General features: G+C 44.4%; 1 protein-coding gene across 4 annotated transcripts in view; it reads right to left on the bottom strand.

Moving 5' to 3' along the window:
* Positions 1-2,327: 2,327 nt before the first annotated feature.
* Positions 2,328-15,640, bottom strand: part of SERINC5 (serine incorporator 5) — a 178,684-nt gene continuing 165,371 nt past the window's right edge. For all 4 annotated transcript variants that reach the window (XM_049707759.1, XM_049707758.1, XM_012537375.3 and 1 more), the window contains 4 exons: positions 14,055-14,121; positions 11,121-11,160; positions 10,311-10,455; positions 2,328-6,942 (listed from right to left, as the gene is read on the bottom strand). In XM_049707759.1, coding sequence (XP_049563716.1) covers positions 6,795-6,942; positions 10,311-10,455; positions 11,121-11,160; positions 14,055-14,121 — 400 coding nt within the window. In that variant the 3' untranslated portion in view covers positions 2,328-6,794. The remainder of the gene's footprint in view (positions 6,943-10,310; positions 10,456-11,120; positions 11,161-14,054; positions 14,122-15,640) is intronic.

The following is a 15,640-nucleotide window of genomic DNA, read 5'->3' as shown; positions in this document are numbered from 1 at the left end:
CTAACATAGTGAATCCCAGTAAGAGTCACACAATGTTTTTAAGAGAATTGAACTAACAAAAGCACCACCAGCTTGTACCAATAGCGACAGGGACAGAGACGGTTCATATTGAAGCCACTGGGCTCCCAACCACTTATGGGCAGGAAGCAGGCTGAGCAAACTGTTCAGCTACAAATCAGGCCTTTTTTTAAGGAAAAAGAAGGATGACCCAGAAGGTGGGGCTTAGAACTAAGTCACGTCCTGTTGTGGATGATGCTTCCAGGGGTGGTTCCTTGGATGTCGTTCTGTGGGTGCAGAGACTGGAAAACTAAAAAGACAAGTTTTTTTGTTTATTTATTTATTTATTTATTGGCTGCATTGGGTCTCCGTTGCTACGCGTGGGCTTTCTCTAGTTGAGGCGAGCGGGGGCTGCTCTTTGTTGTGGTGCGTGGGCTTCTCATTGCAGTGGCTTCTCTTGTTACGGAGCACGGGCTCTAGGTGCTCAGGCTTCAGTAGTTGTGGCACATGGGCTCAGTAGTTGTGGCTCACGGGCTCTAGAGCGCAGGCTCAGTAGTTGTGGCGTATGGGCTTAGTTGCTCCACAGCATGTGGGATCTTCCCGGGCCAGGGATCAAACCCGTGTCCCCTGCATTGGCAGGCAGATTCTTAACCACTGCACCACCAGGGAAGTCCCAAAAGACAAGTTATTTGCCTCCCATGATCTTAAGGGCAATGTGAACAGGGACAGGATAAATACAATAGACAATCCCTTTCAAAAGGTGGGGTTAAGTGTATGTAAAAACCGGTAAAATCTGAACAAGGTTTGTAATTTAGTTGACAGTTAATACTGCCAAGTGCTGGTAGGTCAAGTAAGATGAGGACAATGGATTCAGCAACATGAAGGTTACCAATGACTTTGAAAAGCACTTTCTGAAAAAGGATGTGTGAAAGCTTTACTGCAGCCGGTTCAATTCAAGAGTGAATAGAAGAAATGACAGAAGCATAGTTTTTGGATCTTTCTGAGTTCCTACACAAAAACAGTGCGAGAGGGTAACACAACCAAAAACCCCATGGAAAACACTTACAACAAAAAGTGGTGAACCTCAAAACACAAACGCCAGAACACCTGAGCAATGTCAGCATTTATGTGGGAAGAAGTGGTAGAGGGTGGGGATTGGCAAATTCATAGAGGTAGAAAGTAGGATGGTGGGTGGTGGCTGCCAGGGGCTGGCGAGAGGGGAACGGAGAGTTGCTGTTCAATGGGTAGAGAGTTAGACCTTTGCCAGAGGAAAAGAATCCTGGAGATTGGCCGCACAACAATGTAGATGTATGCCAACTCAAGGTTGGCACCTGCCACCTGCCTCTACAAGGATTAAATCACAAGCTGCTGGGACCGCTGACCTTCAACACCCCCTGAAAGGAGTTCAGGGTGGAGATCAGGAATGAGGCATTCTGTGCTCTGGGAAAAACTGGCAGAACAGGGCTTCAGATAGTTAGATGTTTGCAGAAGATTATGAGCCCAATTCTTGCACCTCCTCATATCTAGAAAAGCACTAAAATCTTTCATGGTGACGTCTGCTCCTAATACACTGACCTTCCCCTCCCACCCCCCGCCGCCACCTCTTCGGAACAGTTCCTCAGAGCTATCTGAAATGCTGTCTCTTGGGCTATAGTTCCCATTTTGCTCCAAATAAAACATAACTCACAACTCTCACGTTGTGCTTTTTTTTTTTTCCAGTCGACATGTATTTAACACTGCTGACTACACACTAAAAAACAGTTAAGATAGTAAGTTTTACATTATGCGACACATACTATTAAAAATATCAGGATACTAACCTCACATACAAATGAGAATTGGAAGTATCAAGATTAAATCCCATACAAAGATATTTTAATAAAAACAAAAGTATCATTCAATACGGCTAAAGAAAATTTAAAAGGCCTATGTAAATGAAAGATACAATCATACATCAGAAGACTTAATGTTGTTATCAAGTCAATTCTTCCTAAATTGATCTAATGACTCAATGCCATCCCAAATCAAGGGAACTGGCAAGTTAATTCCAAACTTCAGAGGGAAATGCAAAAGGCCTAGAATAGCCAGATCTTGAAAAAGAAGAACCATGTTGGAGAACTCACACTACCTTGTTTAAAGACTTACTCTAATTCTCATATTTAAGACAGAGTGTCGTTATCGTAAAAATAAGAAAAAGGAAGCAGGCTGCAGGGGCTTTCAGAGAGAAAGAAGGCAAAAAGCCTGGGTTTTCCTGTTTGAATTTTCATTCTCTAGAACCAGAACAGACTCTATGAAGCTTAAGAGAGAGCGAATTAACACCTGAAGACATCTTTGGAAAACAGTACCTGGAAGACTTTAATTACAAATGCATTCAACAGAAGGGAGAAAAAAACAACAGTTTTCAATTTTATTAAAGTTAACAAGTTTTGAGTATTCTACCTAGGAAAAGACTGGTCAACTTCGGCTGCTTCATAGAAAAATTAGCATCCAAGATAACAAACATAAATCCATAGTTGCCTTTGTGACTTAAAGGAAAAACAATAACTATTTTAAAAGTTACCAAAACTCCAACCATATCTGAGAGCATTATAAATTTCAAACAGTAGATTTACTACACATATTACATTTTCAAATTCTAACATAGCAAAACATAACCACATAATTTGGCTACATCTAATTATTTCAGAAAAGTTAAAAAAAAAAGTAACAAAGTTATGACTATAAAACTTTTGTAGTTTTTTTTTTTGCAAAGTAAAAAAATCTTAAATCTTTAATAAAGGAAAACAAAACAATCCTTAAATTTCTTATAAATAGCTCTCAAGACATATATTACCCATCTGCTACAAGCTTTCTTTACCTGAGAGAATTTCCCAGGATCCTTCACCACAAAGGATTACCTTAAAGAATTCTTCTAAAAAAAAAAAAAAAAAAAAGAATTCTTCCAACATTTTACTCACATAAATATGATTAAACACCTATAGAAGTGGATGTGGACAAATGCATTCTTAATCCACCCTTCCCCAAGTAAGTTTTTGCTGAAAGGATTTTGCTTTTAAAAAAAGAACACCTCTTTGGTAAAAGCCAAATATTTCCTCCTTTCAAAATGAACGCCTCTGCAAATGATTTACTGAGGAAGGGTGAAAAAAAGAAAAAAGAGCGAGAGGTCTTTAGAATGGCTAGCATCAATTCAAAAGATCTGTGTCCTGTGAAGCAGGTCTAACATTAGAGAACGCATTTCTGCCTAAAATGCAAAACTGGATTAAAATGTCTGAGGCTTTACAAATATATTAAAGATGGCAGGAAACACAGTTAAGAACAAGGCCAAAGGGATTTAGTAAATTAAGGAGAATACCCTATAGAGAATGCCATGAATCCAGGGGCATTGGCACTGTACCTGATTAAGGAGGGCCCAGCGTGCTCTCTGGACACGGGGTGTCTTGGCCCAAGGTCACAACCTTCTTAGTTATAACTAAAACCGCCTTTCACTTCCAAGAGGGGTAGGACATGAATACATACCAAGATGAGATGCTCGTTAGAAAGGCAGTCAAAGGAGAAAAAAGGCCTAGGCAGCTTAAATGCACACAGGCTCTGGAATTCCCTTTGCAGGGTAACAGGAAGCACCAATGGTAGTAAACTTCTGGCCAAAATTAAGCACATAATCTTAAAAAGGCAGAAGGTGACAATTTGGGGGGAATTAGCACTGCACAGAGGTCACCCATAATGAAGGCACCGCTGAGCAACTGGAAATAAACAATGGGGTGTGGGAGCCCCTCTGTTAGCCATTCTGATGGGCACCAGAACCCGAAATCCCCAATAACCCCACCCTCCATCAGTCCACACGCACATGGCCCATCTACTCTACAAAGGAGCTCCAAAGACCTCTGGAACAATTCTTTCAAGCCATTTCCCAAGAAACTGTGAGAACAAAAAAACCAACTAACCAGTATTAAAAAATTCAACCCAGTGAGGACAAAGTAGGGTTTCCAAAAGCCTTTGACAAAAAAGTCTCTGGTCTTCAGTCAGGTGACATATCTAGACATACACTGCAACACTCCCAGAAGAATCCCTTCCCCTACTTAAGTGTCTGTACTCGTGAAAATGAGAGGGGAAAAAATTTCCTCATCGGATGAACGGCACAGAGGAAGCATACACAGTTTTAAAATATCTTCGGCTTTCATCACTAAAGGAGTCTGACCAGCAGCTTCCGGGAATGCACTTTTTAAATCATGTATAAGAAGTTGTAGGAAGCAGAAGTCTATTATTTTAAAAAGATTATCAGTGAATTTATCAAATGAACATCATCCTTAAGAGCAACTCAGAGCAATTGGCACAATGTTTCCAGTTTCTTAAAACACAATAGCACAAAAATGTAGGTTTTTTAAACCCATGAATGTTGACTTATCACCTGAGTATTGTTTATTACAATTAATAATCATTAAAGTCAACTTATTTATATGCCCTCTGTCCTCAGAGAACACCTACATCTCTTGATCATTCAGATAAGCGTGCTTAAATTTTCAGTTGAGAATAAAAATCAGAGTGACTGTAACTCTCCTTCTTGTGTCAGACCAACCTTCAGAAAGGAACATTATTAGTCTTAAGCAGCTGGAAAATGGGGGTTGGCTGTAGGAGAATTTGGGCGGCTAAGGAAGGAAGCTCCCAGGGCCTGGCCACTGGCAATGTCCTTTCCTCTGTGTCTCCCTGAGCTTCCTTCAGCACAGGAAGGGCCCAACGAAGGCCCGCTAAGGAACACAGGGCCTGGTCAGCTTGACCTTGACCTGCCAGAAGGGCCAGTTCTAAAGTCACACGGCTGGATGCCAGACCCCACTAGACCCCAGCAGGGAGAAGACACAACGAAACCAGTCACTGACGGCACCCCGGCTCCTGAGCTGCCTCTCCTTTCGGCTTACCCAGAGCCCGTGTCACTGCACCGGCCGCTGCGGTGGCCTCTGCCAGGATGCTGCGACACACACAATCCCACTCCCTCCACCTGTCCGACCCACAGAGCTCACACTCCCACTGGCTTAACCTCGGGCTACGCATAGCGGCCATTCATTTTGTGCCTACAGAAGATCTCTGGACCACTGAGCTCAAAGAGCTCCTGGTCTGAAAACAACTTGATAAAGTTTACAAAACAAGGCTCTCACACACACACACAATGAGCGAACCTCCAACACTGTAAATAAGTTCCTGGAGGAATTCATCCATTGCTTGAGCCCCGCCCCCCAATTTTCTTGAAAGGAGGGCAAAGCAGTGAGTGGAAATGAAGAACTAGACTAATTTCCCAGGCCGGCATTTGGCACACTGGAGGCCAGCTTAGGTGGGACCCAATGCATACAGCAGGGCACAAAAAGTACAGGCCAAATCTTTTCATCCTCAGACCCTCTCTGCCCGGGTGCTGAGAGGATTCTTTCCATCCTGCATGAAATACTAAGAGGAGGGTGCCCACTGTCCTCCATCAGGGTCTCTGATGGACTTTCCACTGCGTAAACTCTTCCCTGGCTGAGAGTATCAGCACTGAAAATGGACGTCTTCTTGGGCAGCTGCCTAGAGTCAAATCTTTCTTCAGTATCACCTTAAAAGTATGTATTTTGGAAATTTCTGCGGCTTTTGCTTATGGCTTAGTTAAATACCTCCCCCCCACCCACCCTTTCTTCTAAGTATATCTGGTCACTTGTACAACTTGTATAACTGGAGGCCTTACCTGGTCAGCCCTGTTTGAGGTGTTGCCTGTGGTCCTCACCTCAGCAAATCCACCCCCAAAATCATAATGGACATTAACGGTGTGGTCACATTACAGGTCTGGAAAACAAAAGTCCTTTTGCTTTTACAATTTCGAAGGCCTCAAGTGGAAGAGAAAACTGGCTGACTTTAGTAATGGAAAGAGGGGCGCAGCAGGCTTCAGTCAAGAAGCAACTTCCCAGGTAAGGTCCTAAAGTATCATGAATATCAATCCACAAACAAGAACTATAGCAAAGAAAACAACACGAATATTGTTCTCTAATCAGTGAGTAACACCACGTGTAAGAGTCATAGTATTGCAGTAACTCAGATCAGGTAGTGATAACCTGGTGGGGGATCACATGGGTGGTGATGACAAATTGTGCTTTTTCACATTACAACAAAGATGTTGAACCCAGAAAGGATGAGGGGAGCTCTGGGAAGGGCAAGGACAGAGTGAAGTCTGTGATTCCCAGCATCACAACTTCAAAGGGAAACGTTTGGGCGCTGGGAGGAAACAGCACAAGGGTGGAGTTAAAAGCAGATGCTTCCTCTTGTAGCCAATAAATAGCAGGGAACCAGGAGCAGGGGTCCCGCAGGCCGAGGTGTGGGAGAGGGGTCTGCGTTCTGTCAGGAGCTTAGGGCCCCAGATTCTGTCATGTCTTTCTATTTCAGGGATAGGAATAATAGGCCACACAAGGTAAGCTTTTCTCCCTGTGATAAAATGTCATGTCCCAAACTCTGTTTTGGTAAAAACATACAGAAGGAAAATACTTGCCTAACTACTATCCCAGTTTTTAGGGGTAAGACACATACAAAATATATACTCAGGATCCACTCGGGTGAAAATTTCAATTTTCGGGGGACAAACTGGTAGCTTCTTTTCAAATTTCAGAATTAAAAAAGATAAGCAGGTGATTTTTTTTTTCCCCCTGTTAAGTTTTTTTAGACCCACTCAAGCCAGCCAGGGGGAATGCCAGCTTGTCACAAAGTACCAGTCACTGCTCAGACTCCTGGTACGTTTGTTCAAAGGACGTCACTTCCAGCCTGCAGAACCTAGGAGATTGCTCAGATCCTCACACGGAGAAGTGCGGAGAGGGTCGACAGAGGGGAGCGACCAGCGTTCCCAGGTATAACAGCACACATATCCAGCAGGAAGCCATCTTGACCCAGAAGATGGACCAGCTCCCGCTGAAGAAGGTTTCAATGTTGGCACTTTCATAGCTGCGGAAACAAGAGACCCAGTTGTGATCAGTGCAGGGTGAGAACAGGTGGTGAGAAGGTCTCTTCCACCAAGTCTTGTCTCTCCCTGCTTCCACCACCTCCAGCCTTTCTTTTTTTCCCTGGCAACTCAACTCAGGTGTAATTCACACCCACTTAAAGTACACGATTTTTATTATATTCATAGACTTGTGTAACATCACCACAATCAATTTTAGAACATTCTCATCCCCCCAGAAAGAAACCCTGCACCCTTCAGCGGCCCTCTCATTTCCCTCCTCCTGCCAGCCCCTGCCATGCATTTATCCACTTTCTGTCCGTATGGCTTTGCCTATTCCGGACATGTCACCATGCATGGAATCATGTGGCCTCTTGTGACTGGCTTTTTTCGCTCAGCATACTGTTTTCAGGGTGTATCCACGTTGTAGTATGTAACAGCACTTTATTCCTTTCTGTTGCTGAGGCATATTCCATTGCGTGGATATAGCACCTTTTGTTTATCCATGTGTCAGCTGATGGACATTTGGTTGTTTCCACTTTTCGGCTATTATGAATGATGCTATTATGAACATTTGTGTACAAGTTTTTACATGGACATATGTGGTTTTTTTTTCTCTTGGTTATATAACTAGGAGTGGAATTGCTGCATCATATAATAACTCTGTGTTCAACATTTTTGAGGAACTATTTTCCAAAGTGGCTGCACCATTTTACCTACCAGGAGTGAGAGGGGGTTCCAGTGTCTCCACATCCTTGACATGTTATTTTCTGCCTCCATCCTTTCTTAAACTTCCGAAGCCAAAATTTTCCAGGAATTCTCCAGGTATCACTGGGAAGCATTAGAGGCTCTAACACCCTCTTCTCCCTCAGGATGTTGGGGAAGAATCTCCTCAGGGAAGCCTTCCCCATCACTCTATTTGAAACCGCTGCCCCCAGCATCCGCGACCCCACTGGGTACTCCTCATTCCTCTTCTTCATTTTTCTCCCCAGTAGTCATCACTGTTTGACACACTGTATTTGATGTGGATCACCGTCCATCTCCCCTATTAGAATATAGTCCCTACCACCCACAGCAGTGTGGCATGAAGGAGTCACTCACATGTTTGTTGTACAATGAGTCTTAATGTCTATCCTAAGTTATTCTAATGTCTATGTTAGGTATATCCTCAGGCACAACAAATTATGATGCAACAGAAACTTTGGATCGGTCAAAGAAATCTCCAAAAGGAATCAAAAAGAATCTCCATGTAGTGACAGGGAAAGTCAGGCCCATCATGTATTGCCCATCACGTAAGTTAAAAAACAACCCTCAAGGGGGAGAATATGTGTAATCACGTTTATGTTTTAAAAATTATATAGGCTAGGGCTTCCCTGGTGGCGCAGTGGTTGAGAGTCCGCCTGCCGATGCAGGGGACACGGGTTCGTGCCCTGGTCTGGGAAGATCCCACATGGCGCGGAGCGGCTGGGCCCGTGAGCCATGGCCGCTGAGCCTGCGCATCCGGAGCACAGGCTCCACAACGGGAGAGGCCACAACAGTGAGAGGCCCGCATACCGCAAAAAAAAAAAAAAAAAAAAAATTATATAGGCTTATAAATACACAGAAAAGGAATGAAAGGATACATACCATATAGTTACCAGTGGTTATGGGGTGGGGGGGTCCATTGTTACTTTTCACACTTTCACCTTTTTCTTGGCTATGCCACGCTGGCAAACCCGCGCCCCCTGCTGTGGAAGCAGGGAGTCTTAACTACTGGACCACCAGGGAAGTCCATATGTTAGTTTTTTTTAAGAAGATGTTTCAAACTTTTGTAATGAAAGTGTAAAAAAAAAAAAAGACAAAGTACAAAGTAGAAAAAAAGAGTATCTTCTCTTTCTTAAAGGCAGAATTCCATGTTCTTCCTCCTCACTGTTACTATGTTCTCAAGACTGCCCACGTGCCATTAACCTCCCATTTTCTTAAAGCTGCAGTAAGTATCACCAACTGCCAGGCTTAAAAGCATGCCAACAGAGGGACTTCCCTGGTGGTCCAGTGGTTAAGACTCCACGCTCCCAATGCAGGGGGCCCGGGTTTGATCCCTGGTCAGGGAACAAAATCCCGCATGCTGCAACGGAAAGATCCCTCAACTAAGACCTGGCGCAGCCAAATAAATAAATAAATATTGTTTTAAAAAGCATGCTGACAGACTGTCAGGAACGCGGACTGTTTCTGTGAAGATGAGTACAGCAGCACTTGGAGAAGAAGTTAGTTGACTCCAAGAGATCTGATCTTCGGGCTGTAAAGAACAGGATGTTTTTAACAAACAACCCAATCCAAAAATGGGCAGAAGACCTAAATAGACATTTCTCCAAAGAAGATATACAGACTGCCAACAAACACATGAAAGAATGCTCAACATCATTAATCATTAGAGAGATGCAAATCAAAACTACAATGAGATATCATCTCACACCAGTCAGAATGGCCATCATCAAAAAATCTAGAAACAATAAATGCTGGAGAGGGTGTGGAGAAAAGGGAACCCTCCTGCACTGTTGGTGGGAATGTAAATTGGTACAGTCACTAAGGAGAACAGGATGGAGGTTCCTTAAAAAACTACAAATAGAACTACCATACGACCCAGCAATCCCACTAGTGGGCATATACCCTGAGAAAACCATAATTCAAAAAGAGTCATGTACCACAATGTTCACTGCAGCTCTATTTACAATAGCCAGGAGATGGAAACAACCTAAGTGTCCATCATCGGATGAATGCATAAAGAAGATGTGGCACATATATACAATGGAATATTACTCAGCCATAAAAAGAAACGAAATTGAGCTATTTGTAATGAGGTGGATGGACCCAGAGTCTGTCATACAGAGTGAAGTAAGTCAGAAAGAGAAAGACAAATACCGTATGCTAACACATATATATGGAATTTAAGGGAAAAAAAAATGTCAAGAAGAATCTAGGGGTAAGACAGGAATAAAGACACAGACCTACTAGAGAACGGACTTGAGGATACGGGGAGGGGGAAGGGTAAGCTGGGACGAAGTGAGAGAGTGGCATGGACATATATACACTACCAAACATAAAATGGATAGCTAGTGGGAAGCAGCGGCATAGCACAGGGAGATCAGCTCAGTGCTTTGTGACCACCTAGAGGGGTGGGATAGGGAGGGTGGGAAGGAGGGAGACGCAAGAGGGAAGAGATATGGGAACATATGTATATGTATAACTGATTCACTTTGTTATAAAGCAGAAACGAACACACCATTGTAAAGCAATTATACTCCAATAAAGATGTAAAAAAAAAAAGAATAGGATGTTTTTAAAAGACTTTTCTTTTAACAACTTCTAAAACATCTAAGACAACGGGGCCACTCACTTGAACCAGTTGGTGACGGTCATCATCACATAGAGGGAAGCCAAGAAGAATACGAAGTGGAAATAGGCATAGCTGTAGACAGTGCTTCTCTTCTCATCATAAATGACCCTCGGGCCCTCCTTCACATTCTGCTGCTCTTCTGTGTCTGTGAACCCAAAGCGAGCACAAGCCCAGTGAGTGAACACACGCATGTTGACCATTTTCTCAAAGCCACACTCGCTAGTTTCCATCCCAGGGGCTGTTGAGTAGAAAAGCTGTCAAAAATCATTTGTACCCTCAGGCAATTTCATCTATGCCATAAGCCCCAAACGCCCACCTCACCCCAAAACCTTCTATAACAGGATGAGTTACCTAATGTCGGTCACGTTTATTTTAACAGAAGAGAGCCCTTAAACACACAAAACGTATTATAAGCTCAGAAGAAAATGAGAGGGCAGAGCAAGAGTTCTCAAGCCCCTGGGATGCTCTAATTCAAGAAGAAAAGTAAGCTGAACGAAAGAAATTGTCCAAATTATCATTCCTTTAAAAAATGCACCTCCCGCTCCTTGAAATCTCACTGGGTAATGTAACTTATATAAACATGACCCAAAATACAGACTGTTCTTCGCTTGCCAGAATATCAACACAAACGAATCCCAGCAACCCTTTGGGAAGCATGCGTAAAGTGTAACACATAACAATAAACCAGCTCTGGAATAAAAATTTCCTCTCACCACTCAAGTTATTTGTGCCTGAATCCCAAATGCCTACAGACTAGAGCTACAGGTCTGCAGGGCCACACGGAGCCCAGAAGGAAAGCTGTCTACTTACCCTCTCCACCAGAGCCGAAGCAAAAACAACACCGGGCTACCTGCGAGGGCAAAACCAACAGTCAGGCGGCTTGCTTTCTGCTTTTCTATCTCCACGCTGGTTAAAAACTAAAGGCCACCTATGTGCCAAACCTTCTCCATCTGAACTATATCCCAAGCCCCGAACTGCACGCTTCACTCCTTCGAAAGGTTCTGACCACGTGTGTTCTTCCAAGACGCTCTGGGGGCTAGTGACAGGAAATAAGGACATGGAGGTGAGCCACCCAGATCCCGTTCCAAGGTGCTCCCTTAGTGCTTGCTCAGCTACTGCGAGGCTCTGGAAGGCAGCTCCAGGCTTTGCCCCAGCTGTGGGTTGCCCCACCCTCGAGGGAGCCTATCCTGGGCAACCCACACAGAATGACGGCTCACGGCAGGGCGGTAAAGGCGCAGCCACTGACCCCTGGGGGACAGCTCTGATGGGTCGTGTATCTGCTCCGAATGCCCGGGGGGTGAGCAGTGGCTCTGTCCAGCCTGCAGTGCCCTTCGACCTCACCCTCTGCCCCATGCTGCCCCCTTCCCTCCTTCCACATGAGTTGATCCCTAATAAACATCCGCATATCAGGCTCTGCCTCGGTGGCTGCTTCTGGAAAACTCAACCTGGAACACAGAGTGAGTGAGACAAGGTCGCCACACTCATGGAGCTCACTCCTGGTGCTTTGCTCTACTTGCTACTTGATGAAATCCTCTTCGGCGCCTGGGGCTGGGATCATTATCCTGTTTACACGTGAGGAAACTGGGGTCCCGCAGGCTGAATAACTGGCCTGAAGTCACAAAATTAGGTGACAGACCTGGGAGAGGAACGCAGTGAACCCCAATAGGCAGCACATGGTATCTAGGAGATGGTGGGGCTGACAGACTCAGAAAGGGTAAAACAACTAAGGGATCTGGGGCCAGGAGGCCTGCCCACATTTCCTATTAAAATCAGGCTCTGCGCTGGCTGCCTCATGGGGGCAGGGGTGCTGGGGACAGCGATGGATGGGATGCTTTCCTTTAACAGTCCTTGGTTCCTTCCAAATGTCATGCCATGTTTCTGACCTACTCAAAACAATAAACAATTAAAAAAATCAGGTTACGAAAAATTACTCCATGATTCCAGAAGTACTCCGGTAAACAGAGTAAGAAATGCTACACACGCCAAGACAGTCTGCGAAGTGCTGGGTCCTCAGCACCTTCCGGCTAACAACAGTTTCACGACAAAGAACAGAGAGCCAGGGGCAAGGACGTGGGAGCTTGAGCCTTCGTCCCATTTATACATCTCAAAGCCAAGCCCTTTTTCCTTCGTGCATCAAGGAAACTTGTCATAGAGGGATTGGCTCTGACAGAATCTTGGATCAAGTGATACCGTCTAAGATTCACTAATTCATTCAATGGGGCCAAGACATCGTATGCTGGGGTCCCAGTTCTTTTGAAGCTTAAGTTACAAGAAATGACTAACTCTCTTTCAAAGGTACATCCTGTGAAATGTGAAGCAAGGAGTTAGCAAACCAACTTCCATCCTGTGTGCTCTCCAGTTCAGAGGGAAACGCTGGGGCTCTTTCCTTGGAATGCGAAGAAAAACATCCTCTCTTAAATCTAACTCGGAGACTTGCTGTTCTTTGCACTTTAACTGTGGACACAATGGGGATATTGAAGCCAGAGCGGTCCAACCTCAGCAGGGAGTGACCCAGTCAGCGGTGTGAACGACCACTTGCCTTCTAGAGGCCATTCTCTTCTGGAGAATAGGCAGTAACCCATTCAAACTCAGCACAGTTTTCTCCTTCTTCAAGAGACAGAAAGAGCTGGTGAATGATACTGGCAGACTGACAACCCCTCATAATGGTCCACTATCTCCAGGTCAGGTGCAGGGAGGGCCATCCCCAGAGACCCACTGCAGAACAAAGTGCGCATATCTGGACAGACGCCAGGGCTCTTCCTCCATGCAGCCGGGGTTGGACGCCAGGCAGAATCAGCAGAGAGCAGCTGAATCTCGGGCAGTGGTGGTTAGGAACACAGCATAGACTCTGGAACCAGAGGGCACGGTTTACACGCTGGCAAATCAAAAGTTTCAAGGACTTAACTTTTCTGTTTTTCCCCCTTCTGTGAAATGGAGATAAAACCCCCCTTGGGTTTCTTTGAAGATTAAGTGAAGTCACAGATGTAGCGCTTAGAACACAGCTAGTCTTAGCCACCATCGGAACCTCCTGTTCGTTCCATTCTTGGGGTCAGGGCTGAGTCTCTTCCTGGCTGCCTCCATCTGATCAGACCTTTTGTGACCTTGGTGGATGTTCCACTGAGGGCCCCAGAAAAAAGGCGTTTGCACAAGAAAGAAAATGACATTCTGCTGACCGACAGGCAAATGCTGACCAGCCTGGTTCTTCGGACGCCGACTGTTCACCATTCTTCTTCGCCCCATGGGATGGCCCGCCTGCTGGCGCTGCTGCAGTTAACAAGCTCACGTACAGACAGTGCCCAGCAGGGCGGCACAGAGCGCAGGCGCGTTCCTCCCCTCTCCTTCCCACAGCTACCCTATGACCTCATGGCCGTGCTGTGTACGGAGAGCGCAGACAGGTAAAGACAAGGGGGATGGGCTAGAAGTTAAGACAACCCGCACACATTCTGTTACAACAGAGGAAACGAGCAAAGAGCAGCCCAACGAGCTACCCAGGCCTCTGGTGGGAGTGGGGCGGCCGAATGCCACACCAGAGGCCAAATTTGTTGGAGGAAGATCAAGGATTTATTTTAATCCTGTAGTATATTCAGGACATTTCTTTTCCTGGACGAAAATTGTATTCCTTCCTGAGGAGAAAAATGGGATCGTGGAATACAGACCACTAAGGATGCAAATAAACACATAAAAAGCCTTCTGAAAAATGGGTCTTCTGAGATGAAGCAGGGCCAGAAAAGGAAATAAGCTTACTTCCAGGTCAGGAGCTGCGTACCGCCCCTGCAGAGCATCCGAACTTGATCTGGTCGTCGATGTCAAACTAAGAGATAAACAAAAAAGGTCAGCAAGGCCTATTGACGTGTTATATCACACAGAAGGAGGGCAGAGTCTCCTGGTGGAGGCTCCAGTGAGAGGCTCACTCTAACCTACAGTCCTGCTTAAATACAAGTTGTCTATTTTAACAACCCACTTTATTCCAAAATTGCCTGACCTGTTCGATGGCTGATGTTTTTTACCCATGTTGCATGAGATCATTTTATGCAAAGAGAAGTTTATAGGTTAAAAAAGATAAAAGTCGTTTTTTGATCCTATTATCTTGTTTTTCACTATTGGTTTCCGCTTCTCCTCCCTCAAATGCCAATAATTTTCAGATTTCATTTTTATCTTTCCCCTCCCTTTGACTAGTCTCACTTAGAAGGGATCAAAAGCAATGAAAGAAGCCAGAAATGGCAACAAAACGCAAAGGCATGAAAAGCAAAGGTCATCACTATTTTCTGTGATAATCAGCCTTTGGCAGAGCAAGGTTTTCTGTTTGGAAATTCAGCACAGAGTAGTTATCAGTGTGATTAAAAAACATTCTTCCTGCCACTCTCCCCATGCCTAGAGAGGTAAAATGTTATAAAATCTGGCTTACAGGGGTTTAAAAAAAAAAAAAAAAGTATTTATTTTTCCTGGGGGAAAAAAGGACCATTTTAAGCAAATAGAAAAATATTCAATATATATGAATAATCTTTACAGATTGATTTAGCAAATATTTACTGAAGGTGTGCCACGTGCCAGGCCCTGTTCTAAGCACTGGGGACTCGGTGAAACACACAACAATCCCTGCCCTCCTGCAGCAAATGCGCTAGCCTAGGGGCGGAGGGGCTAGTGGAGAGGCAGGAATTAGCAGACTCATTTCAACCAAATAAACTGCAAGACGCAGCACTACCTTCTCTGCTCATTCTCATCCTCTCTCCCAAGGAGAGAAGAGATCAATGAGATGCAAATAAACAAAAAAAGTTTTCCTCATAAAAAGGTCCTCTGGGATCCAAGAGCATTGCTTCTTTTGTGGTCCACTCAAGTCCAATGGCATCACTTTCACGTCTGCTTTGAACAGATGGATGTTAATGGAGGCCCACTCCACTCCCACTTCCTGACTTTGAACCTGGTCTGAGGAATGATAGAAACAATTCCCAATGGCTGTGCACCCAAGAAACACATACACCTTGCTCCTGCACTCAAGGCATGCTCCATTTTGTGCATATGAATTACGATGTAACACAGTATATCGTTTCCATGGAGGAAAATGTAACAACTTTAGGAAGAGATCAATATCTGGAATTTTCATCTGAAAGATGATATTTATTCTTTTAAAAAGTTCAAATAAATATTCCATTTCATAAATTCTTGGGAATAAAATGGTTTCAGAAAAGCAAAGCTTTTGATCCTGACACCTCTGCCACTTTGCTTCCATCATCAGAGAGCACTTTAAAAGGGGAAGCTTTTGTTCTTCTAAAAATACCTATAATCAGTTCATCATTAGTGACATGTGACTTCTATAAGTAGATGTTACCATA

The sequence above is a fragment of the Orcinus orca genome, chromosome 3 (assembly GCF_937001465.1).
Source record: "Orcinus orca chromosome 3, mOrcOrc1.1, whole genome shotgun sequence".
In the NCBI taxonomy this organism is placed as follows: domain Eukaryota; kingdom Metazoa; phylum Chordata; class Mammalia; order Artiodactyla; family Delphinidae; genus Orcinus; species Orcinus orca.
This window is presented reverse-complemented; position numbering and strand designations above follow the sequence as displayed.